Here is a 23,339-nt window from a genome sequence, read left to right on the forward strand (position 1 = left end):
CTCCAGCTAAGGCTGAAACAAAATTTACATTCAGTAATTAGGTTTTCAACCATAGCCGTTAATTTGGGGTGTCTTCAGACAAATTAGAAATCCCTGTTTAAAATGCAGTCCCATGCAGTTACGAAGCAAGAGTCTAAAAAGGCACCATTTCACACTTTGTGTGTAGGTAATTAGGACAAACCACAGCGTAATCACCTTGTCTCAGGGAGAGTTAGGATTTACAGAATGCAATCAATTGGCCAGGCTTGCAAATTCTGGGTAGAACTGAGTAACACCTGGGTCAGCGTAAATCCACAGACAAGAAAATCAGAGCTGGCAGAAAAATAAAGAACTCTGTGTTGCAAGAGTTTTTCATTTCAGAGGTGGCTAATGTCCGTAGGTCCCCTCATGTTTTTTTACATAAATGTTCCCTGCATGCCCAGTGTTCTGTTTCGGAGTATTTCCAGTATCGGTCCCTACGGGGAGCAGTTAAGCTCCTATTTCAAACCTTAATCCCACAAGAATCTATAAATGTGTATACCTCTGTGCCGTTAAACAGGTTTATGACTGGCCCAGCAGTTCACTGAAAAATTGTCTGAAAAACAAGAGTGTACCCTGAACGCTACATGTGACTTAATCTCTCTTTTGTACACTTTCTTCCTCTGTTGATGGCTGTTTCAGTAACCTCTGTGAAGAACAACTTCCATGAGAGACAGTCCGAATGCCCTCCATTCCTCAGCTCAGAATAGCCTGTTGCCTGACGGTTATGACATTCTCCTGCAAGATGAAAGATAGGGACTCAAGCAGCACAAATAGCAAAAGAAAGTGAAATTGGGCTTTCTCCATGCCTGGTTGCTGTTGCAGTGAGAGCACGACATCAGCCACCTTGTAGGTATCTCTTTGAAGAAAAGCAGTTACACCTACTTTTTTTTTTTCTCCCCCAAGAAATGACTCCAGGGGATGATGGAGGGGGCTTGGAGTGAGATGCGGATGTCCCAGGGAAGTTAAGGCTACTGTGAATCCCTCTTGGAGGCACGTCCATTAATCTCTGTGCACCGTACTAGGAACACGAGTTAGCTATTGTGAATTAATCACCTGAAGCAATTAGGTGCCTAAAGGCTGTTATAGAGCTGCCCCTACCATTTTTATTTGGTTACTGCACTACTGTATCTCTTGCCGTGTCTCTCACAGCAACTAACAGGAGATGTTTTAGAGGAATATGTGTCCTGCCCTCATACCCCTCCAGTGCATGGTGACGATCCATCACCCTAGGATTAACCTTCTCCTTCTGTGAGCTCTCTCTGCTGTTGGCCAGGAGGTATTGCAGTTGCTCATACCACCTCCGTGCTGTCAGCAGTGGCCTTTTTTAAAAAGCAGTAGAAAGTCACAATGATTAGCATGTGAAGATTAAAGTCCCTTTTTAGATCATGGCCTGATAGGTGACTGCTGTCGCAATAACTGCTGTCGCAATAACAGCAAAGGCCACCAGTATGTCAGTGGGGTGAATACTGAGCTGCTGTGGTTTACAAATTTTAGCCTGCTGAAACTTTCCGTGGTGGATGGAAAGATTTACGGGTACAGTGATGCATATCTATCTCAAAATCATGTTCGGATTAAAAATTTCCTGCAGAGCTAATGTCAATTCAGGTTTCAGGTCACTGCCACAAGCTAAATCAGGTTTGAGATCAAAACCAGCAAGCAGGTACGAGGGAGGCTTGCAGCTATCAAATGGGATAATCTGTAGCATGATTTTTTTATGACTGTGCACCCATAATGACATGCACAAGCTGGGAATGGTTGTGGTCTTGTGGTCTGGAATCCACTTGCTGGTTTGCCTTGTTCAGGTGAAAATTTCACGTGCTTTTCAGTATCAAAACACTATGCAAAAATACTTGGTCAGATCCAGCTAAAGTCACTTGAGTTGTGTGGGGAATGAATGGGCCTCATATGCCCAAGATCTGAGTTAGCATAACAGCTACAAGTTGTTCCTAAATTGTTTTCATTAGGAAATCCTGGATTAAAAGGCACTTGTTAGAGTAATTCTTTCTGTTATTATTTTTACACAATCTATGATTTTTGAACATCATAAATTATATAAATTATAAAACTAGCTATGATTTAATATGCTTTGAGTTTTGTATCAAGTGACTCATGCGGCTGACTTTTTAATTAACTAAGGAGCCATCATGCTTGGCAAACCATTCAATTGCATAGGTACATATCAGACAATAATTGAATATACAGGTTTATTTTTGTCCCTTTATTGATGTCAAGGGAAAACAGTGCAGTTATGAAAATGGAATAAACTGAAAAGATTCCTTCAGTTCCTGCAGGCTGATTAGGACAAATGACTTTCCATTCCAGTTTTTATGAATGTGGAGTTTTCTGAAAGCTTTATAATGCTTCAGGGAAAGGAAATTGCAGGCAATAAATGATACAGGATGGTTCAGGTTATTGGGAAATAGAGGAATGGGTTTTATCTGGAAAGGTGAGATTTACTGTTCTGCTGTATTTCACTTAAATGTTTGAGAAGGAATCAGATGCAGTGATTTGTACCTTATTATGGGCATGGAAGCAGCATGAAACACTTGCTCAGTGACGCCGGTTGCTGATGCAGTGTGTGGTCTTTATACACCTTTTGTCTGCAGGCAGTGGGTAGGCAGCAGTGTCAAACCTCTGCTGTCCCTGCACTGCATTGCCTGCGAAGAGGAGACTGGAGTCCAGAGGTGGTTTTTCTCTCCTGGTCAGTGAAGGGAGCAGAGGTATTTTCATATCTCAGCTTAATAAACAGCACTGGTTCTTGTGGAACTTAGTTTGGTTAAATAGTTTTTGCAGTGTTAGAGAGCTCTACCAGTAAGGACTGTTTAATAAACCCAGGGTTTTTTTTTTTTTTCCTATGTAGAAAGCAGAAATATGGCAACAAAGGAAAAGCTTCAGTGCTTGAAAGATTTCCACAAGGACATCCTCAAACCTTCCCCTGGCAAGAGTCCGGGCACGCGGCCTGAGGATGAGGCAGAAGGAAAGCCGCCCCAGCGGGAGAAGTGGGCGAGCAAGATTGACTTTCTGCTGTCCGTAGCTGGTGGATTTATTGGTTTAGGCAATGTCTGGCGGTTCCCGTATCTCTGCTACAAAAATGGCGGAGGTGAGTATTTCTTTATTTCAGTCTCATGAATCAATCTGACTGCCTCACGCTTACTGTATTTCAGTGCCTTCATCCAATTTTTCAAAAGAATGATCACACATTTTGCCTTCTTCACCAGTCTTTGGGGGAGATTGTTTTATTACTTAGTAGTTTTTGTTAAAACTTAATAGAATAAGGGTATTGTATATTGATACTAAAGTATCAAATATGTTTCTTTGTTTATATATGCCTGTTACCACTTTTTAGACGATATTGTGTAAGGTCAGTCACTTCATCTCAATTTTGTACTATTATATTTTCTCAACAGGTGCATTTCTTATACCTTATTTCATTTTCCTGTTTGGGGGAGGTCTTCCCGTGTTTTTCCTGGAGGTGGTGCTAGGACAGTATACCTCTGAAGGTGGAATTACATGCTGGGAAAAGATCTGCCCTATTTTCACTGGTTAGTACATCTTGTTGTGCTTTATTGCTTAAAGACACCTCTGTAAACCATGTGCAGCAACACTGTTCCCCTCGTGTCCATTAATTCAGCTATTTGCTCTAGTAATTGAGGGTATGATATTGGTTCCTGGAAAGGTAGAAGTCAGAAAGTCTGAAGGAGAAAGTAAGGTATTGATTTTGATGCTATCATCTTGTTAACTGGCAGAACTGCCGATAAGCAAGAAAGAAATTGCATGTTATGCCTTAAAAAGGCAGTTGCACATTTTATCCACCAGTATTGGAGAAAGTGTTGTTTTGGAAGGCTAGAGCCTTTTACATGGCCTTAGTGAAAGCATCTTCAAAATATTATTCTGATCTGGAAATCAAACTCCCTCTGCCATGTGAAAGGTTATCGTTGACATCCTCTGTTACTGATACAGCCAAAACCTGGACAGCATTTTGTGGTAGGATTCAGGAACAGGACTTGGATCATAACAGAGCAGGTCCTGGCAAACAGGCATGTTGGTCTGGTGTTGTTCAAGGGCCTTTGCCACCAAATGAAGAATCACTCACAGAAACTATACAAATGCTGCTATGGAAGTTAACTAGAATGAAAAATGAAAGACAGGTTAGAAAAATTACTGAGGATGCTTGTCATGTGTAATTACCCTTTACAGCTGGACAACACAGGCAGAATCATTTGGAATAATGACACTAAGCAGAGGGACACTCTTCAAATCCCGTTTGGAAAGAGTGGGCACTTCATGCTTACGTGTCTCTAGTTCTGCCACCGTCGCTGTTCCAGGCATCTCTCCCGTTATGCCACCCCAGACAGAAGTGGGGGCTTTCTCCATGGCTCACACTCCCACCTAGTACTCAGAACACTGCTGAAGTTGATGTGATTGTGCTGCTTTAGCTCCATTTTCTTCCTCCTCCTCCCACTTTTATGAAGCCTTTTTTTTTTTTCTAAGGAGGAGGAGGAAGGAATGTTCCTTTTTTAAAGAGCAATCTCTCAGGCATCCATAGAGAGAAATTGTAGCTCTGATGATGTGACTAGCTGTATATGCTGAATGAAATGCAGCTGTACAGAGCCAATAGCACTTGCTCTGGTTGTTTCCACTTGGCATAAAAATAATCTCTGGTGGTAAAGACTCCTGTTGCAATAAGGTTTGAAATTGTAAAATATGAGGCAGGTATCCAAGGTGCTGGGGTAGCTGTCAGAGTGATGCTAAAGGGAACCTCTTCGGCTTTTCATCCTCTTGTAAGAGACTAAGTTTTCAAAGGAAATACCTTTTTTTTCCCCTCTTATTCCTAAACGGCAAACTTTGTAAGCTTTTTGGAGGTCAACATTCTATATACTAAAAGGTTTTCAGAAAATGGGACTTTTTAGAGACATTTTGTTTTGTATTTTAAAAAATAGTGATTGTTTCTGACTTGGGAGATAGTAGGAATCTGCCAGGGGACCTAAACTGTTGAGCTAGGAGAGAGATACCAGACTCAGGAGAACAGTCGTGGTATTTAATTAAAGCCTGTACTGGAACAGCATTCTGCCACCTCCCGAAGTTGTGTAGGCCTCGCCCTTGTCTGCCCATGACCCTGGTTATGAAAACGAACAGGGAACATTTTTGTCATCAAATATTGATAGCAGAGTTAAACATTGATCTAATTAACCATAACAGCTACAAATAGCATGCTTCCTTTGCACAAGTTAAATAGAGGCAGAAGCACCAGCTTTCACATTGATAGCTTTGAAATTTTCCTTTTTCACTCATTTGAGAACTGTCTTTTCTTTTTGCATGTGGGCTGAGCCGAGCCAGTCGATAAGTCTGAGTGCTGCCCAGCTGAGCTGCCTCCAAGAAAGCTGGCTTGGGGCACAGTGTGGTGAGAATGATGTTGCCCAAGTAGGTACCTTAGATGTGAGATGGTGTAGCTCCCAAATAAGCAGTGTGATGCCTTGACTTACTTTTATTAAAACTTGAAATAGCTGAGTTAGTGTTAGATTGGGTAAGCAGCCTGCAGACCTCCCCTCCTTTGTCAGCAAACCATAGCCAGAAGCTCAACCCCAAGTGCCAGCGCTAGTCAGTGATGGCGGCAGGTCTGTGCTTCTGTTAGATCAAGTTGAGTTGAGTTTCCCACAGCGGTGTGGTAGAGCAGGTTACAAGTCCGCAGCACAGCGGGAATAGCACCAGCTCCATGAGATCGCAGGGTGCCCTAGCAAGAAGCGACTGTCATGTCTCTGCGTATTTCTTTTCTCTCCCCCTCTCGCCAGGAATTGGTTATGCTTCCATAGTGATTGTGTCCCTTCTGAACGTGTACTACATCGTGATCCTGGCTTGGGGACTCTACTACCTGTTCCAGTCGTTCCAGAGCGTCCTGCCGTGGGCGCACTGCCACCAGAAGTGGAACACGCCAACCTGTGTGGAAGACACTCTCAGGAAGAACAAAACGCTCTGGATATCACTGAATGCCACTAACTTCACCTCTCCGGTCACGGAGTTTTGGGAGTAAGTATCCTCTCTTTGTGGTGCCTTTGGGGCACTTCAGTGGCATGCCAGAGGCCTGCCCTGAGATTTTATAAAGCCCCGTGGGGAGTGTTAGATAGGAAAATAAAATTGCTATGGGTGTCAGTTGTTTGACCAGTGTTTGCTGCTGGTTCTCACCCGTCCTGGGACAGACTGGTAAGTCTGGGAGCAGTGGAGGAAGGTGTTAGATGTATAACTGCATTCACCCTAGAGCGTACAGGGAGCCCTAAAAACCCAGTGTAATTTCTGATTTGGAAGAAAATTTATTTCCTTCTTGGTTGGGATTCTTTAAATGCAGCAAGAAAACAGAAACAAGTCACTTTCCTGGTGATGGATTTACAATGGAAACGGTGACAAAGAGAGAGGGGAGAGACCGTGGGAGAGCCAGTGCCTCTCCCTCTTCCCCAGCTGTTAGCATTTGCAGTACACTTTGCGGAGCTGTAACACGTCTCTTATCAGTCTGACAGTGATGCAAGGCATTGACCTCAGCAATAAAACTGACAGAGGAGGTGAATGTTGTCCTGTGTTGTAGGTTTCTCAGGTCCTCTTTGTTACATCCTTTTTCTGTGCAGTCTCTGAGGAAACTGTTTTGCCAGATGCCTGGATTTCATCAGGCCTAAGCTTCTTATTCCCATTTCTCTGTTACTTTTCAGTTTTAAAATTGTATTGCATAACCTGATTCCTCAATGGGCCTGCTCTCAAATCTCTGTGTGTTTATATAGGCATCAGAACAGCAGAGGAAGACACCTGTAGGGAAACTTAAACCAACGGAGCTACAAATAGCTTAGGAAGAAATTTTTTTTTTTCTTGGCTTGCTCAGGTGGTCAATTAAGAATAGAATTAGTTTCTGACCCCACTTGGCTTTTTCAGCATGCTTAAAGTCCAGTTTGGTCCTTGATCAACTTGTACCTACTTCTCTATTTTTAAAAAGAAGCGTCAGCCAATAGCCCTAGCAGGATTGATGTTCATGCTGTAGATATTTGGCATGAGTTAGGTTTAGAAAAAAATAATCTTATGAACTGTGCTGAAACTTGTAATGCAAGAGCCAAAATACAAAGGGCAGATGCGATCTTGGATGATCAGTTTGTCAAGAGGCAGTGGTGACTGGTGAGAGTGACGGGGTGCAGTCTGTAGGAGCAGTTGTTTTCACTGTGCCATGAGCACTGTGTTTCCGTGTTGAGCAACAGATAGTTTCCCAGGTGACTTCCTCCCTTGTAAATGTGGACAGAGTTGGAAAAGGTTTGTAAAATGATACCTTTGGATATTTCAGGGGAATTTGGGGGCAAGTTGCAATAGAAAAGGAAGCAACTCTCACCCCTTTAAACTCTCCCACAATGACTTTGGGACTGAGGGCCTTGAATCCAAATGAGAAGCTGGCTTGGTAAGACATTTAAAGGTCTCCTCAAGGCCTCCCTAAGAAGTGTGGGTTCACTGTGCTGCCCTAGAATTATAGTTACTGTCCCAGTGCTCTCAAGAGCACTGTATTGATCTTTGATTTTGTGCAGTAATTTTGCTCACTGTTCTTGTACCTGGTGGTAACCATGAGCTTAGCAGCCTCCTGATGCAGCCTCTGGGGTTGTCCTGCTGCCCCAGAAGCTTCTGCTCCTGTAATGCCCAGACGAATGGGCCAGGTTGTCTCCCTGGGGCCCCAGGTGGCATGTCTATTTCAGGAGACTGAAGATACCATAGCAGAAGGGAATAGGGCTGGGAGTTGGAAAAGGGATTGTAAAATAAAGAGTTAGGGCTCCAGGACCTCAGGGGATGCCAGAGCTTTCTGTGAGTAACGGCACAGCTCATGTATGTTGGAGATCCTTATGGCCGGGCAGCCAGTCCATGGGTTGGGAGCATATTTGGGGTGGAGCTTTTAGTTCTCTAAAAGAAATCAAGGTTCTGTCCTCAACAACTCCCCTGCAAGCTGAACCAAATCCTCCTGTAGCCACAGCCTAACAGGTGTAGTCAGGACAGAGGTGTTTGAAGTTGGTGGAGAAATCCTTGGTCCTCCCTCCGTCTTACCCTTACTGTTTCTGTAGCACAGCCAGAGTAAAGGTTGCTCAGCTGTTAGCGCTTGTGGAGACACTGCTCCTTGCACTTTGTAGCCCCTTTAACTTTTGTCCTCAAATAACAGTTTTAAACATCATGAACTGAACTCTTCCCTGGAGTCATGCTAGGGAGGAGTTTGGCTCCGTAATCCTACTCGTACAGACATACTGTCCATAGCTCACTGTTTCATCATGATCGAAATTCCCCTTAACAGAGCAAGCTGCCTTTGGGACTCATGACACTTACAGAAGAATTAAAAATAGCTGTTCTCTTTGCATAAACAACTATTGGTGTCTTAAAGTAAGGACAGAGATCACACAGCCCTGTTGTAGTTAAAGTTGCGTAGCTTTTACATGACACAAGCATTTAATATCCCCAGTTTTTCCCCAGCCATGCTACTACTCTTTATGGTTCTGAAATTAAAAATAGTTTTAAGAACTACTTTGCCATCATAGAGGCAAATGCCAGCTGCCAGGCAGCCAGCTACCCGCATCGAAAGGACAAATCAATAAATAGTCTTTCACTGAAGATATCCATCTGCTTTGTGGCACAATTGATTCTGATTTAATTCTGGAGTTTGTGAGTATTTGGTTTCTGAAACCCAATGCCATTTTTATTGTGGGACATTTATGTGGTGTCCTCATCAGTACTGCTTTGTAAAACTAGCGCTGCCCAGATATAATTGACCACATTGATGCATTAAGCTCTTCGCGTTGAATAACACGTGTCCTTCTCAGCCTGGCTGGACATATAGTACAGCCTGACATTTCAGTTCATTTGAATTAATTTTCTCTGCAAATCACATGCTTGCTTGAGCAGCAATAAAAGGGGGTTAAGCAAATCTGGCTTTGTATCAGGAGACTTACCTCTTGGTATCACATGCTTCAGGTCTTATTTCTGAAGATTTTATTTTAAAGTCCAAAACCTTAAAGGCTTACACACATACTAATACATAAGGGACAAGTGTTATGGGGTAATTGTGGTTGAACAAAACCTCCGATTGTCTGGTGCTGACCAAGTGTTTATAAATATTTGGTAATCAGCAGACTTTATTCATCCAAATCCCAAGAAAGACCATCACATGCTAATGGCATGTAATCCCAAAGGGAGCAACACAAAAACTAAACAAAATCTAGGGCAGCTGTTTCTGCCTTTGGGGGCAAACTTGAGAGTTTTAAAAATTGTTTCATATTCTCTACCTAATAGTCTTCTGGTACAACTGCTTCAGCATTAGTTATCCTTGTCTGTCCAGCATGAAAGGGTGCTTTGCCTTTCCTGGTACGAAAGGCCCTGTCTGCATCCAGTTGATTAACGAGCTGGAATATCCTTCAAGGATTGCATAACTCTTCTCGTTTTATTTTTGTTTATGTTCTAGAGCCAGTTACGGCTCCTATTACATTTCCATATTGCGCATCGCTAGAACACACTAGTGTATGAACAAGGTTCAAGAACTCACGTACAGCCAGCCTAGCCCCAGCCTAGTTGTCCCATTGATTATATGAGTGACAGTTGTCCCTAGTTGTCCCATTGATTATATGAGTGACAGTTACTGACAGCATCACATATAAATTAGAATTAGTAACAACTCCATGCGTAAGTGGCGTGAAGTTAGTTGAGTGGGCTTGGCTGATTCTAAGCAGTAGTGGGTTGTGTAAAAAAATTGAAGAGCTATCAGCATAGCCCGACTCATTCTCCTTCCTGAACTTTAAAAACGATTTAAACTCAGGCTCCCCTGGTAGTTCTGAGCAGATTCCTTGAGGTAGTTAATCTTTGTGAGGCAAGACTTTCAGTTCCCAAATAAAAGGCAAAGAAGTCTTAGCTGAATGTATTGCTAGAGCTCCCTATTCCAAAACACATTTGCAGTTAATTATTCATGGCTTCCTGAGAGCTGGCTCTATAGGTTGCCTTTTTAATATGAACTGCCCCTTAAATTGGAAAATTGCCATTTATTTTTTTAAAAGCCTTTAAAAAAAAGGTTGTGGCTGAAGTTTGTCATGTTGTAAATGTATTTTCTTCTTTTGTATATGCACAGCGGGTTTTTCCCTGATTTCTTTAGGCTCAGGTGAGCCAGGACTGCAACTTTATGCCAGATATTCATTACCAAGGGGTTTCTTGTAACTATTGAATAGCTGTGCTGATTAGGGCAGACTTACCCTGTCTGGTGCCGTTAGTCCTTTTTCATAACAAAATACACACACGTTCAGAGGGAATAAAGCATTTGGTGTGGGAACACATTCACACAGGTAATCCAAGTGAATTTGTCAAACAGAGAAACAAAAATAGATGGGTGAGGGTTTGAATTCTATTAAACTAGTCAAGCCAGGGTTTTTTTCCAAAAACTAATTGCAAATTTTCCATCGGTTGCTTCATTTTGCTATTATTTCCTTGGTCGCATGAAAAAAAAAAAAGATTTAATTAATTCAGGGGAAAACCAAACCACAGTGCTTTATCTTGTACAGGATCCAAACGCAAAGCTGCACACACAACACTTGTGGGCCGGACCCTGGTACAGCAGCCCAGACTGCTGCAGTCACTGTTCTCCACGGCTTAGGTGAAGGAAAGAGGCTGATTTTTATAGTTGTGTGAAATTAAAATTTAATTAACAATTTGTTAAGTAGCAAGTTCGTTTCTTTAGTCTTGGGGCAAGGCATTTGAGTTGTGATTGAAGTAAAAAGTTCTCCTTGACTTAAAAAAAAAACTTGCAGAAACTCTTGAGAGTTTAGGAGGTTTGTTTGCAGAGGAGTTTTAGTGAAGTGAACAGTAAGAAACGGTTTGTTCTTTCATATGTGTATGACAAATGAAGCAAGTATCAGGTATGACAAGGTCTGTCCAATGTGTGAGGACAGTGTATGTTGCACGAAAGTAAAAAAAATAGTTTTGAGTTGGTATTTAATGATGACCCATGGCAATTGCCAAAAGAGAGAAGCCTTAATGAATTTTTTCCCTCAGGAACAGAGTATTTTGATGGTTTGATGTTGCTTCATTAAGACTCAGCTTAGGAATCTCTTTTTATTCATTAACCTAAGTGACAGAATAAAGTTTACCAAATATCTTGAGTAAGCTAAACAGGACACTGGTGGCGGTGGTGATGAGGGTGGACGGCAGCGTGCCCAGGCAGTGTTTGTGTCCAGGGGCCATGGGAGGAGAACGGATCACAGCTCCAGCCTTCGCCCTGGAAAGCCATTCGGTGTGACGGTTCCCTGTGTTGATTTTTGCCTTTCCTCCTTGCGGCAGTCTTGCTAATGAACTGAAAAGGAAGAGAAACACATGGATGCAGGCCAGTTGCAAGTGTCCATCATGCAGAGATCATGTGCAGTGCTGCCACGTGGCTTCAAAGCCGGAGTTCGTGGCAACACCAGGGTGAGCTGGTCTTGCATCTTCAAGGGAGCAAATGTGAAAGCTGCAGTGCTTTGAGTGTACATTCTTATCTTATGCTGAGGTGGTCACGGACTGCTAAAAAGAGATCGAAATGAAATGCTGTGCAATATATTGAACAAAAGAGTCTCACAAACCTAGGGAAGATGTAGGGCTGCAAAGCTCAGCTTTGCTTACAAAAGCCATGCTGACTTAGCAAGCAGCATTCAAAGGGCAAGGATCTGCCCATGCATCTGCTGCCCCTCGTATAATCTCAGACGTCACAACCAGATCCTGCATCAGCTGAGCTCCTGCATCTCTCTTTTTTTTTTTGTTTCCTTTCAAATATTCAGGCGCAATGTACTGAGCTTGTCCTCGGGAATTGAAGATATTGGTATTATCAAGTGGGATCTTGCACTGTGTCTTCTCCTCGTCTGGGTGATATGTTTCTTCTGCATTTGGAAAGGAGTCAAATCCACTGGGAAAGTAAGTGCTCTTTTACCCTTTTTATAATCATTGCAGTTAGCAGATGTTAGGAATACTAAGTAGTGCTGTTCTTAAAGATATCCACCATTTCTTTGCAAAAATATGTATTTTTGCACTGAATAAAAGAGGGACTCAGATTCTACTGACTTCAGAAAGTCATTGCCAGTGCCCAAAGTGCCTGTGAGCTAAGTAGCCGTTACTGGAATGGCATCAAGATGCAGATACAATCACAGATAGAGTACCACTTTGCCTGTCTGAGGACGAGCATCCCACTGATGCATGTCACAAGTGTGGAAAGTCTTAGACCTGCACTGTGTGGTGCTCTCCTCTCCCTGTCCATTCTCTCACACTGGCCAAGTTCATTCTCAGTGCAGTGGAGTGGATGTTAACATAGCTGTGGTAGGGATGTTTTAAGTCAGTGGAAACTGCTGGATGCATAGCATTTTTGAGATGCCACTCACTTACAGAAGAGCTCTGTGTAGACACAGAAGACTAAACTTAGGTACTCGTTTAGAAGCACTCTCATTAACAGAGATCTTGGATAGTTTGTATTTTCAGTCTCATCGTGTGCTCTTTAGAATCATATTTTTCTCTAAAGGAAAACAGTTGAATCATTTCTGAACCTCATCCTACTCCAGTGCAAGAAACAAATTACAGCAAATCTTGGCCAATCACTTAACAACGAGAAGCATATTATTACCCTTTGCGTACAGTAGTGTTTTTCACCCTAGTTTAATGAGAAAAGGCTTTTGAAGCCATTGCATATGAGTGGCTCTTAGCTTTCAAACCTGTTGGTTGAGGCATTTCAGATAAATCTTACAGAGATGGAGAGGTCTCACGATATTAAGTTCCCACACATTTCTTGTCAGCTACATGGAAGGGAGCAACCCCATCAGTGTCCCACCTGAGAGAAAGGCCACAGCCTGAACCCCTTTTATCAGCCTCCAGAGGAGTCAGGAGAAGTGAGCAATTGCAAATGCCTTGACTGCAGAAAAGGCATCATTAAGCAGTTTTACCTTGTTGCATGCTGCTGAATCAACCAGAAGACAAAACTCCATAGGAAACCAGACCTCAGTAGTTCTGCTGTTGACTAAACTACATACTTGACTGTCATTTATGTCCTGATTTCTGTGATTTTTCTCATGGAGGCTCATTAAAATCATACTGGTGCCTTACCCTGGATTCCCACCAGATTTGCCCTAAAGAACAGCTTGCACACCTCTAAAGCATACGTTGACAAAAATGTTTGCTTTCCTGTTCCCTCTGATTGATGTGACCTGATGAGGTGATTGTGTAAGTTTTATAGTAAAGGTGAACGCAATAAATCTCGCTCAGTAGCCGAGTGGAAGCGCACATTCCTGCAGTACTTTTGGTGAGCCTGGTGTCTGCTTGGTAAAGGTTACGGTAGCTCTGAGAGATTTTTCCAAGCACCCTATGGTACGCTATTTCAAGCCCCTGTGAAGGTAACAGATTGAAAACAGGTCTGTTAAAATTAGTTATCTAAACATTTGTGTTTTCTGTAAATCCAGCAAAATGGTCTCATTTCTAAGGCAAGGCGGTTGGTAGGAATTCACTGCTTCCTCTCCGCAGCATCTGAGCTCGTGTGAGTGTGGAGCCAAAGCCCAACAAAACCATTGGAAAGTCTCTGGTTGACTCCATTAACTTTGAGGTCAAACAAAAGTAAACTGTAAACTCTAATGGAGGACTTGAATTATTTGAGAGGTCTAGTTTACTTTAGCAGATGGTTGTTTATAGCACTTCCCTGCTTTGCAGTGTGTTAATGGCTCTTTGGAGAGCGGAAAAAAAAAAAAAAAAACAGACATAGTTTTAAAATCTTGTTGTAGCGTATTAGACAAATAAACACAAAATCATGAGGAAAAATAATACTTGTGCTTATACTTTGGATAATGTGCTTGATCTTAAAAATTCCTTCAGCATTACGAGAGAATCCTTACCTGCAGCGTAAAGGGAACGTTGTGACTGTTGTTTGCTTCCTGCAAATATGTACAGGCTTATCTTTCTTGTAAGAAAACTTTGATTTTTCATGGCTTATATTTAAAAAAAATAGAAAGCACAGAAACCACCCTTTGATCCTTCAAGTTTTGGTGAAACCAGGCTAATGTGTAGTATATATTGGCAGTGAAAAATGTACTGAAAATTCAAGGAGAGAATTAAAAAGGACATGTATTAAAAGGTTCCCTTTCATTTTATGAAATCAGCCCAGCTCTATGAATTATTGTGGCAATGCAGGCTTTGAGTTCTCCATACTATTCTCAAGAGGACACACTTAAGAAGAAAAATGGTGTATCCCAGGAGCTTTGCTGTAGTTAAACAAATTCTGGAAGATAAAAATAGATTTTAACTTGTGACAGCAGACTGTAATTACCTGAGGGAATCATCTGACCCTGTGAAAAATGCCCTTTCTTGGACAGTAGTGATTCTTGATTGTAACACAGCAATTATATAAAAAATGAGAGAAAGCACTGATGAGCAAAGAAAACAAAATGCTAGAGGTCAAGAAGTGTGGGTCTAAAGATAGAACTGCCCAAATGCAAGTTCAATTAACACTCGCGCTGGAGATTAAAGGAAAGGGACTCTTTCATCAAACGATTGAGGAGATAACAAGAAGAGATGAAGTAGGCTGTTATTCAAAGAGAGTGGGAATAGAGGTTAAAGATAATGAAGACGTACTCTCAAAACTGGATTAATAGATCCTCAGTTTCCAATAATGATGTTGCTGAATAGGCAGCAAGGGCAAGACAGCAAGTTATGGGACTGGAAATTACTGATGCCAGCCTGAAGGGCTTCATGCGTTCAGTGTGATGGAAAGGGAGATGCAGGAGCACGGACCAAATTATCTTCATCTCTGAAAGAAGTGCCTTGTGAAATTGCCACTAGGAGCGGCAGTCTATGTTTAAGACTTTCCCCTCAAAGTAACAGAATTTCTGGCTGTCTCAGGGTGAGTGCTGGGGAGGGCTCGGCACTGTTTGCAGATAGTCTTGCAAAGCAGTTTGCAGATTTTGAGTTTAAATAAAGAAAGAGGTAATGCTTCAGACACCCTCAGTGATGGAATCTCTTCAGCTGCCCTGGCAAAAGTAGGGTCATGTGAGGAGGACAAACAGGGCAAAGGCAGAATTTCTAACCAAAGTCATGAGTTGTATAAAATCCTGCGTGCTCTCTGCCCGAGTGACGTGAACATTGCCTGAGAGGCTCTGGAGAGATTAATAAATCCACTTTACCTCCAGGCCTAAAGCAGTAAGATGGTGAAGGCCATTAAACTAAAAGTAGACACAGAAACTCAGGTTGGGTCCTTTTTAGGTATGAAGGGGCTTTGCATTCCTGTCATTAGATGTCCTGGTTCTGGAGGTATAGCATTGACTGTCACAGACTAAGCCTACTGATTTTTTTTTTGTTGCCAGGTAGTGTACATAACTGCTACGTTCCCATTCATCATGCTCCTTGTTCTACTCATCCGTGGTGTGACCCTGCCTGGAGCTGCAGAAGGCATCAAGTTTTATCTTTATCCTGATATCTCACGGTTAGCTGACCCACAGGTACAGAACCAAGAGTGGGGAGCGGGACGATTTCCTGCACGAAGGGGGATGGTGGAGGGTCGTGGTGGTGATATAATGGCATTCATTTTTTTTTACACTGTCTTTAGAGGCCCAAATATAGCATGAACATTAATGCTGGGTTATATTTTCCGGAGATCTGCTTGAGAAGGTCACTGTTATATGTGTTAATGCATCTTTCCATGTGTATGTATGTGTGTGTACGCGTGTGTATTTTTTTTGTGTCAAAGGACTCTGAGGCTGTAGACTCTGTCCCGTTATACAACCTCAGCTTTCTTGTTGGTAAGGTAAGGGAGATGCATTTTTTTTAATGAGGATAGTTTTTAGTTTCAAAGGAGAGACACATGAGCTTCACAGATGGAACAACAAGCGACAACTGTGAGTACCAGTGTCACTTAGCTCCCACTGCTCAACAGGAGGAGACTGGGAATGAAATGAATGAAATAATAGAAGAACGAGAAAAATGCTTTCTGAGACACAGGAACTACCGTTCGCTTAGCCTTGGCTAGTGGGAGTTAGGCTTACTCTTTCTGTCTAGGCTGTGATTAAAGATTCCTGTCCGTGCTTCCAGAGTGCTTACCTGAGCAGCATCATTCCAGCCAATAGTGATCACATGAGAAATGCAAAAAAAAATGCAATGCTCCCCCCACCTTAAAAAAAAAGAGAACAAGAGATCTTTGAAAATAACAAAACAATGGTCACAATGAAAATGGAATAATGTCTGTCTTTGCTATTTCTTTCTAATGAGTAGGTGGTTAAAATAAAACTCCAGTGGCAACTAAATAACTGAAGTAGGAAAACTATAATTGAAAGAAACATTGAGGAAATTTGGTTCATTCTCTAGTCTTGCCCTCTTTATACGAGACACCCTCTTTATAGGAGATGTTGTATTTTATGAATGAATCATCTTTTATGAGACTCTATAATTTTTATGATCTACTATTAGCCTTAGGCCCAGAGCATCAACCAATAAATGTAGAAGAGATTCATGTGAGCTGGCAGGCCCCCTCCCACGGTCTAGCAAAAGCGTCATCTCCAAGGAGACACCAGTCAGCAAGGTGCTGGAAAGCGATGGGGGGGGGGGGGGGGGGGGTAATGGTCTACAGTCTTAATTCTCACTTACTTAGACTCCTTGGTGATTTGTATGGGCCTTAGCAGACTTGCATTAGCAGAAAGAAGTGAACAGATGGGATTCAGTGGATGGATGTCAATAGCTTTCTATGTATTCACTAACCAACAAGTTGATAGTGTACTGTTATTTCACTCTGTGTATGTTTTTTTTTAAAATGTAATCAGCAGAAAGAATCATGAGACCAAGATCAGATACGTATCTTATAAAGTGCATTGTATTTTGCTTGTTTTCCCCCCACCCCTATGGCTTTTTATCTTGCATTTGAACAGATACAAAAACAACCAGAAAGCTAGAAAAATAAGCAAACATAATATACAAACCTGTTTCTCAAGCTTTTCACATCCTCAGTTTAGTGACTGTCAGCTGATTCTAACTGAAATGAATTACAACAGAAATGAGCAACATTATAAATACTTCTGCGTTTCCTATTGCACTGGAACATGTTCATTGTTGTGCCAACAGGAAAGATCGGCTGAATGACTAAGAAACTAGAAATACTGAGCATCTCTGGGGAGGGGATACAGGAACTGTTGTAGAAATCATATTCTTGTGGGCTCTGACGCTAACAATTTTCTTTTCCCTATAAAAGCCAAACTTGCGAATGTGGTGTTCTATTTCCCTCTCTCCCTGATCCTTTTCCTCAATGGAAACAATTATTTTGTTGATTTTGCATAGTTTGAACTGTGTGTTTGCTTTGAGCCTTGCAATGCGGCGATGCCGGTAATAACAGTCTGTCTGTCTTTCCCTTCAGGTCTGGATAGATGCAGGGACACAAATCTTCTTCTCATATGCAATCTGCTTAGGAGCGATGACTTCCCTGGGGAGCTACAACAAGTACAAATACAACTGCTATAGGCAAGTTTCCATCTAAGGGGGTTTAGTGTTTTAGCTAAATGATGTAAATAAAGTAGGGACAATGGGTTAATTTTTTTTTAATTAACTTGCTCCATGACATATGTGTGACTTAGGGACTGTTTGCTGCTGGGATGCCTGAACAGTGGTACCAGTTTTGTGTCTGGCTTCGCAATTTTTTCCGTCCTGGGCTTCATGGCACAAGAGCAAGGGGTGAACATTGCTGATGTGGCAGAGTCAGGTACGATGGTGTTGGTGGCAGTGGTGGTGGGCACTGCCGCCTAGCGTGTGAGCAAAGTCCTGCAGACTCAATCAGCTAACATCTAAGTGATAAAAACAGCACAAGATTTCCCGTAATCTCCAGAAAAATAAGCATATTCTTGATTTGGGCTTTCATCTAGAGAGTAAGGGTTAGCCGGGGTTGTATTGTTTACTCTGTCTTGATTAACAGGGCAGCGAACACATTTCCTAGAGCGTGCTAATCCATTTGAGTTGAGATTAGAGGTGAGGTAACCACTGCATTATCTAGGGTCCAGAATGTCATTGATTCAAAACTTTATTCCATCCTTCTTTCCAGACTACCTTTATTTTCATTCAAAAGCAAATAGCCAGTGTTTATCTATTTTTCATATCTTAGTTTTGCTTGCTGACAGTGGGAATATTCCCTTGGCCTTTTGAAGGGACATACATGCAGATATTCCCAAGTCTCACTGAAAGGCAAGAGAATTTGGAGAACTCCAGCTCCAGGGTTCTGTGACCATTTCATCCACAGGAACGCTAGCTGTTACAATCCTGCCCTTGTCCTCTGTAGCTTCAGGGTGAGGGTGACAGAACTGTGAGAAGTCCAATTTGAAACTGACTGTAGACTTAGGTTTCTCCCTTATTCCTGAAGTGTTCTTCCCATTATGTTCAGCTATGCACATGCAGCTGAAGAAGGCTAAATCCTCATAGCATGTGGATGTATCTCAGACAAAACAGATCACTTTTTTTCCTCTCTACATGTCTTCTCCATGAGGGCAGGTGTAACCATGTGTTTTCACATAGAACATAGATTAGATGGGAATCACCATTCAAAAACAATAAGTCAGGCCTCCACAGCCATGAGGCTTAAAGCTAATCAGATTCAAGTGATAATAATGTCACCTGAGTGCACTTTTGGCATTTCTTCCTAATGTTTTTGAGTAATTTTAATTCACTTGCGTAGTGTTTGAAAGATTTCCTCTGCAGGCATGCTATTAGAAAGAAAAAGTCAATATATCTTCTAATCAATTGGCTGTGGGAGTTAAGTCTTTAAGAAAAATATCTCATGTCACAAGGGCTAATGGAAAACTAATGACATTGGTGGCACTGCTGGATTCTTGGGTGGCTCCAATTGGCATACATCTCACAAATGCAGTTAGTTAACAGTCTTGGCCATAATGCTTATTTTGATCAGAGGTTGATTGCTTTGTTTGGGAACAGGAAGCAAGGGAATAATCATATTAAATGAATCATAAATAGCCCCCTTTTTTTTTAATATGTAGCTGGATCAATTCCAAGTGTAGTGTTTTTAAGTATTTCCACATTAGGTTTTTATCTGGTCAATATTTATTCTATTTTTTATTATTCAATTTCAGATAAACAGGCAACTGTATTCCTGTTGCTTGACATTTTTAGAATTAAACAATTCTATAGTAACACTGGATTGTTAAGTAATGTTTAAATAAAAATGAACTATCAGGCTTAGTGTTTACTCAGCATTTTTTCAACAACTCAAAAAGCATTTTTTTAAAGGAAGGTTTTTATAGCTTATTGGAGGGACAATGAGGGCACTGATTAGCTTCTGAACTTGACTTTTGATTTCTTGCATATTTTGTTGTTGATTCCTTCAGGCTTTCTACTTTATTTAAATTCAGCCCTGGTTGCTAATGGCCAGAGATCGCAACCATCTTCAGTGGGTTGCCCGTCATCCCTGGCTGGCCTTTGGCTAAATCCTAAGGGGTATTTTTACATGACAGTAAACATTACCAAAAATATCCAAAATTATCCAAACCACTTCCCCTGGGTTTTTTTTTGCTGCCTTTCTCAGCAGAGACCAAGTACAGAGACACTGGAGACCACTTGGTCCCCTTGGGATGAGCGTCCCAGGATTTGCGCGGGGCCGTGGTGGAAGCTCTTGCTGCCGCTGCTGCCCCGCTGCTGACTTCTCAGCACAGGGGCATTCAGCAAGCACTTGAGCCTCTTTTTTTGGCCTTGCCTTTTTTGCTTTCTTATGAAGCAAGGTCAGAACTGCTCCCTGGGGTCAGGTGAGCAGAGATGCTGCTGCTTGGCTGTAGCACTGGGGACAGGACATTGCCCACAGGGCCAAGACCTCCTGCTCCCCCCGCTGCCGATCTCTGCCCAGCGAATGAAATCCCTCCTGCCTTGTGCGTGACACCATTTCTTTCCTTGTTTGCCCTCCTGCAAGCCAGGGGAACATCAACAAATTTGCTGACAGCAGAATCTCATGGCCACATTTTTTACCTGTGCCAAATTCAGCCTTGGTGCAATCTGCATGGGACACACTTGTCAGCAAGGGGTGGCTCCAGTTTAAAGCGCTGGTTACTGCTGCTGGCCTTTGCTGGCTTTAATAGGTTTACACAACAGTTAAATTAGACCCCTCCGACTTCTCAGTGAAAGCAGATTTTTAATAAATAGCACTTGATTTTTTTTTCAGAAGTACTTTTAAAGGGAGAAAGGAAAGCAATGGAGGCTCAACGCAGCCATAGTGAGTCCTGTCTGATCTGTGCTGTGTCTCTGTTTGCCTGGCAGAAATACTTTACCGCCTGTGCAATTTGTAGTCATGTTAAAAAAAGCACAAGATTTGCCTTTTTAAAAAAAATTCTGTTTGCAAACAAATTCAGATTAAGCAGGTCTGACTATAGCGCCGTGGGTTTCCTAACGCCGGCTCGGTCTGTGCCTCTGCAGTGGTCTCCAGCCGTGCCGCAGCACTTGGCCGGCAAACGGCCAGCGAGTGGGCTGGGATTGTGGCCATCCTAATTAGTTCTTAATAGCAACCACAAGTGCTTCACTTTTGCAAAACACCCTTCAGAGCAGTAGAGTTTCAAATTAAATATGATTTTTAGTTTATTTATGTTCAGTTGAGGGGATGCCAGGAACATTTTCTTTCACATGAATTTTTTATATTTCAACACTTAGTTTCGAAGGAAAATCAAAGCTAGCAGAGGGCTTAGGGCACTTGATATTAGAGTGTAGCACAGCGCAAGGAGAGTTTCACTGGCCAAAGTGTACAGAAAGGCCAGTTGTGAGGGGAGCAGTTTTACGTCTGTCTCATCAATTGCACAGATCAGCTGCAGATGCCTCTGGTAGCAGTTCTCCCTCAGGGAGGATCTCCTGTATCCACCGAATTAGGGGGAAAAAAGCAAAAGCCCCTGCCCCCCACCCCCAAATTTGAGCCATTCACCAATTTTTTGGTATCTTCTGTCATACAAAATCTTAGTTGTGTTTCATTTTAAATAAAATTAGTTGCTGGATTGTTGGCTAATTTGTATTTATTTCTGTTTAAGTATTTTCAGTGACTTAAAGTTCTCTTTAGTTTGAAAAAAGTCATCTTTTTTTTTTACCTCTTTCTCTTGCTTCTTTTTCCATCTTTCTTGTTGGAAAGGAAAAGTGGGAGGTAGGAAGAGCAGTGTTAGAGATTTTTCTGTACAGATCAGAGATAAGATTTCTGTCCCTGCACTGCAGCAGTTTAAAAAAATTATTTTCCTATTGCAAATTACTTAAATCCACTTCAAAATCCTGGAAAATGCTGGTTTTTTGAGGCTCCTTAAAACAAACATGCAAATGAGCCAGGCATTCCCAGGTTTAATCAGAATTTAAATCTGCCCTTAGAATTTTTTGTCAGCTTCACCAAATTTCTATGGCCACTTTGAGAGCCTGCTGTAAAAGCTGGATTGCCAGTGTTCCTGTCTCCCACTTGGAGAGGGCTCTTTCTCTCTCGACAAAAGCTCTTGTAAGCGATAGCTGATAGATAGCACCTGGCTCCAGGTGAGAACCTCTGTGGAGATCAGCATGCGAAAGCGCCACACGTACGCTCAGTGTGTGGGTATGAGTGCGATGCCGTCTGGTCCACGGAACAGACGAGACCCAGTCTAGTGATGAGCCCTTGCAAACAGGGCTTTGGTTTCTAGAGCACAGAAGCCAGGCTCTTAGTCCCAGCCCCGCTGGTGCTCCCAGACTGTTCCAATCCATTCTGCCATTGCGGCTGATGTTGGTCTTATCAGCCTCACCGTGGCAGGTCTGCCTAAGCTGGCCAGATAGGGAGAGGTGATGTGCCGGCATGGGGAAGTGATTTTACACAGAGTGATTTTAACATACCAGCAGTTCCTAACAGCAGGAAGCATTTTTTTCAGGGACCACAGCTGATACAGCTAGGAGTAGCCTGATCACTTCAGTGTAGCAGTGAGGGTTTGCAGAAGCGAAAGAGCAGATTCCTGGAGTGCAAACCCCACTCTAGAAAAGCCATGCTGGGTTTGGAGGTTGCGTACAGAGGGAGGCAGTGGTTGCATTAGCAAAGATCCCGGGGAATATTTGGAGCAGAGTCCCTTCCTTGCATGCAAAAGAGTTTCATCATCATCATCTTCATCATGACCATGTGGGCTAGAAGTGGGATTCTGCCATTCCCCTGGGTCACCCCTTCTCCCCCTGCCCCCGGTACTGTCCTGTGTCCGTGCGGGACAGGTGTAGGACCACCTCCATTATTGGCATGTTTGAGACAGATGTTAAAACTGGTGATCTGTTAGCAATGGCCTCGGCGGTTTGCCTGTGGTTTCTGCTGTAGTCATGCGTGCTTCGATTTCAGATAAAAGAGCCAAACTGTCTCACTTCTGGTATTTCCAGCCGCGTTTGGATTTATCTGAACGGAACCAGGCATTCCTGCATTTGAGTGTGGCTACCTTTACCAAAGAGCTAGTACTTACTATTTCTCTTCCCTTCCCTTCCCCCCTTCCTATTTTCTCTTTCTCTAGGTCCAGGCCTGGCCTTCATTGCCTACCCAAAAGCTGTGTCCATGATGCCATTGCCCACCTTTTGGGCAATCCTTTTTTTTATTATGCTTCTGTTGCTTGGACTGGATAGCCAGGTTAGTACGATGGGTCAAAGATATGTGGGTTATTGTCTTGGCGCTGCTGACTGAGAAAACCTGGTTTTACAGGCGTGAGTTAAGAAAAGAATACCTCTAATTCTGCTTACGGGGAATTTGTCTGGGTTGCTTTTTAGTGCAGGGGCTGCATTTGATGAATCTCTCGGTTGACAGTCAGTATGGTGTTGCTCAGTAAGTCTTTGTCGTCAGGAGTTAATGGAGTCCACAAGACTAGGGCAGTACTCCCTAACCTAAATATCAGTCCCAGTCTGGCCACAAAATACCGCCGTTTTGGTCACAGTGCCATATTTTCCTACCTTAGAGAAGAGCTTAATAATGTTAAAACATAAAAGACTACAGCAGTCTGTTCCTCAGAGTACTTTGTGCCATTGCGATCACCTACCGTGTGTATACACCATCATTAAAATGCTTTGTAAGAATTAATAACTACTAGGAGAACAGGCTTCTGAGGTGGCCAAGTGCCAAAAAAGAAAAGCAAAGCCATTGTGAGGCACAAAAAGCACAAAACATTTTGTACAGTGTATCCAGGGTGGCTTCATGAACAGTCAGAGGACAAAGCCACAGCCTTTTTCGGTGGCCTTAGGCTCAGAGCTGCTGAGCAGCTTGGGATTCTGCTGACTTTCACATCACCAGTGCACATTCAGTAGCTCCAAACAGGCCGGAAAGCATCTCAGGTTCCACCTGTACTAATTTTATAACA

The 23,339-nt window shown here is 42.5% G+C and overlaps 1 protein-coding gene across 30 annotated transcripts in view; it reads left to right on the forward strand.

Annotated features, from left to right (window-relative positions):
- The window catches only part of SLC6A6 (solute carrier family 6 member 6), a 119,749-nt gene that overhangs the window by 84,843 nt on the left and 11,567 nt on the right, over positions 1-23,339 (forward strand). For 29 of the 30 annotated variants that reach the window (XM_086755473.1, XM_086755464.1, XM_086755465.1 and 26 more), the window contains 8 exons: positions 2,882-3,121; positions 3,429-3,563; positions 5,811-6,045; positions 11,811-11,943; positions 15,363-15,497; positions 17,399-17,502; positions 17,616-17,740; positions 22,506-22,618. In XM_086755473.1, coding sequence (XP_086611599.1) covers positions 2,882-3,121; positions 3,429-3,563; positions 5,811-6,045; positions 11,811-11,943; positions 15,363-15,497; positions 17,399-17,502; positions 17,616-17,740; positions 22,506-22,618 — 1,220 coding nt within the window. Of the gene's footprint in view, positions 1-600; positions 868-2,881; positions 3,122-3,428; positions 3,564-5,810; positions 6,046-11,810; positions 11,944-15,362; positions 15,498-17,398; positions 17,503-17,615; positions 17,741-22,505; positions 22,619-23,339 lie in introns of those variants that run through there. The other variant, XM_086755490.1, reaches the window with a different exon arrangement.

Source organism: Chlamydotis macqueenii, chromosome 10 (assembly GCF_036417535.1).
Source record: "Chlamydotis macqueenii isolate bChlMac1 chromosome 10, bChlMac1.mat, whole genome shotgun sequence".
Classification (NCBI taxonomy): domain Eukaryota; kingdom Metazoa; phylum Chordata; class Aves; order Otidiformes; family Otididae; genus Chlamydotis; species Chlamydotis macqueenii.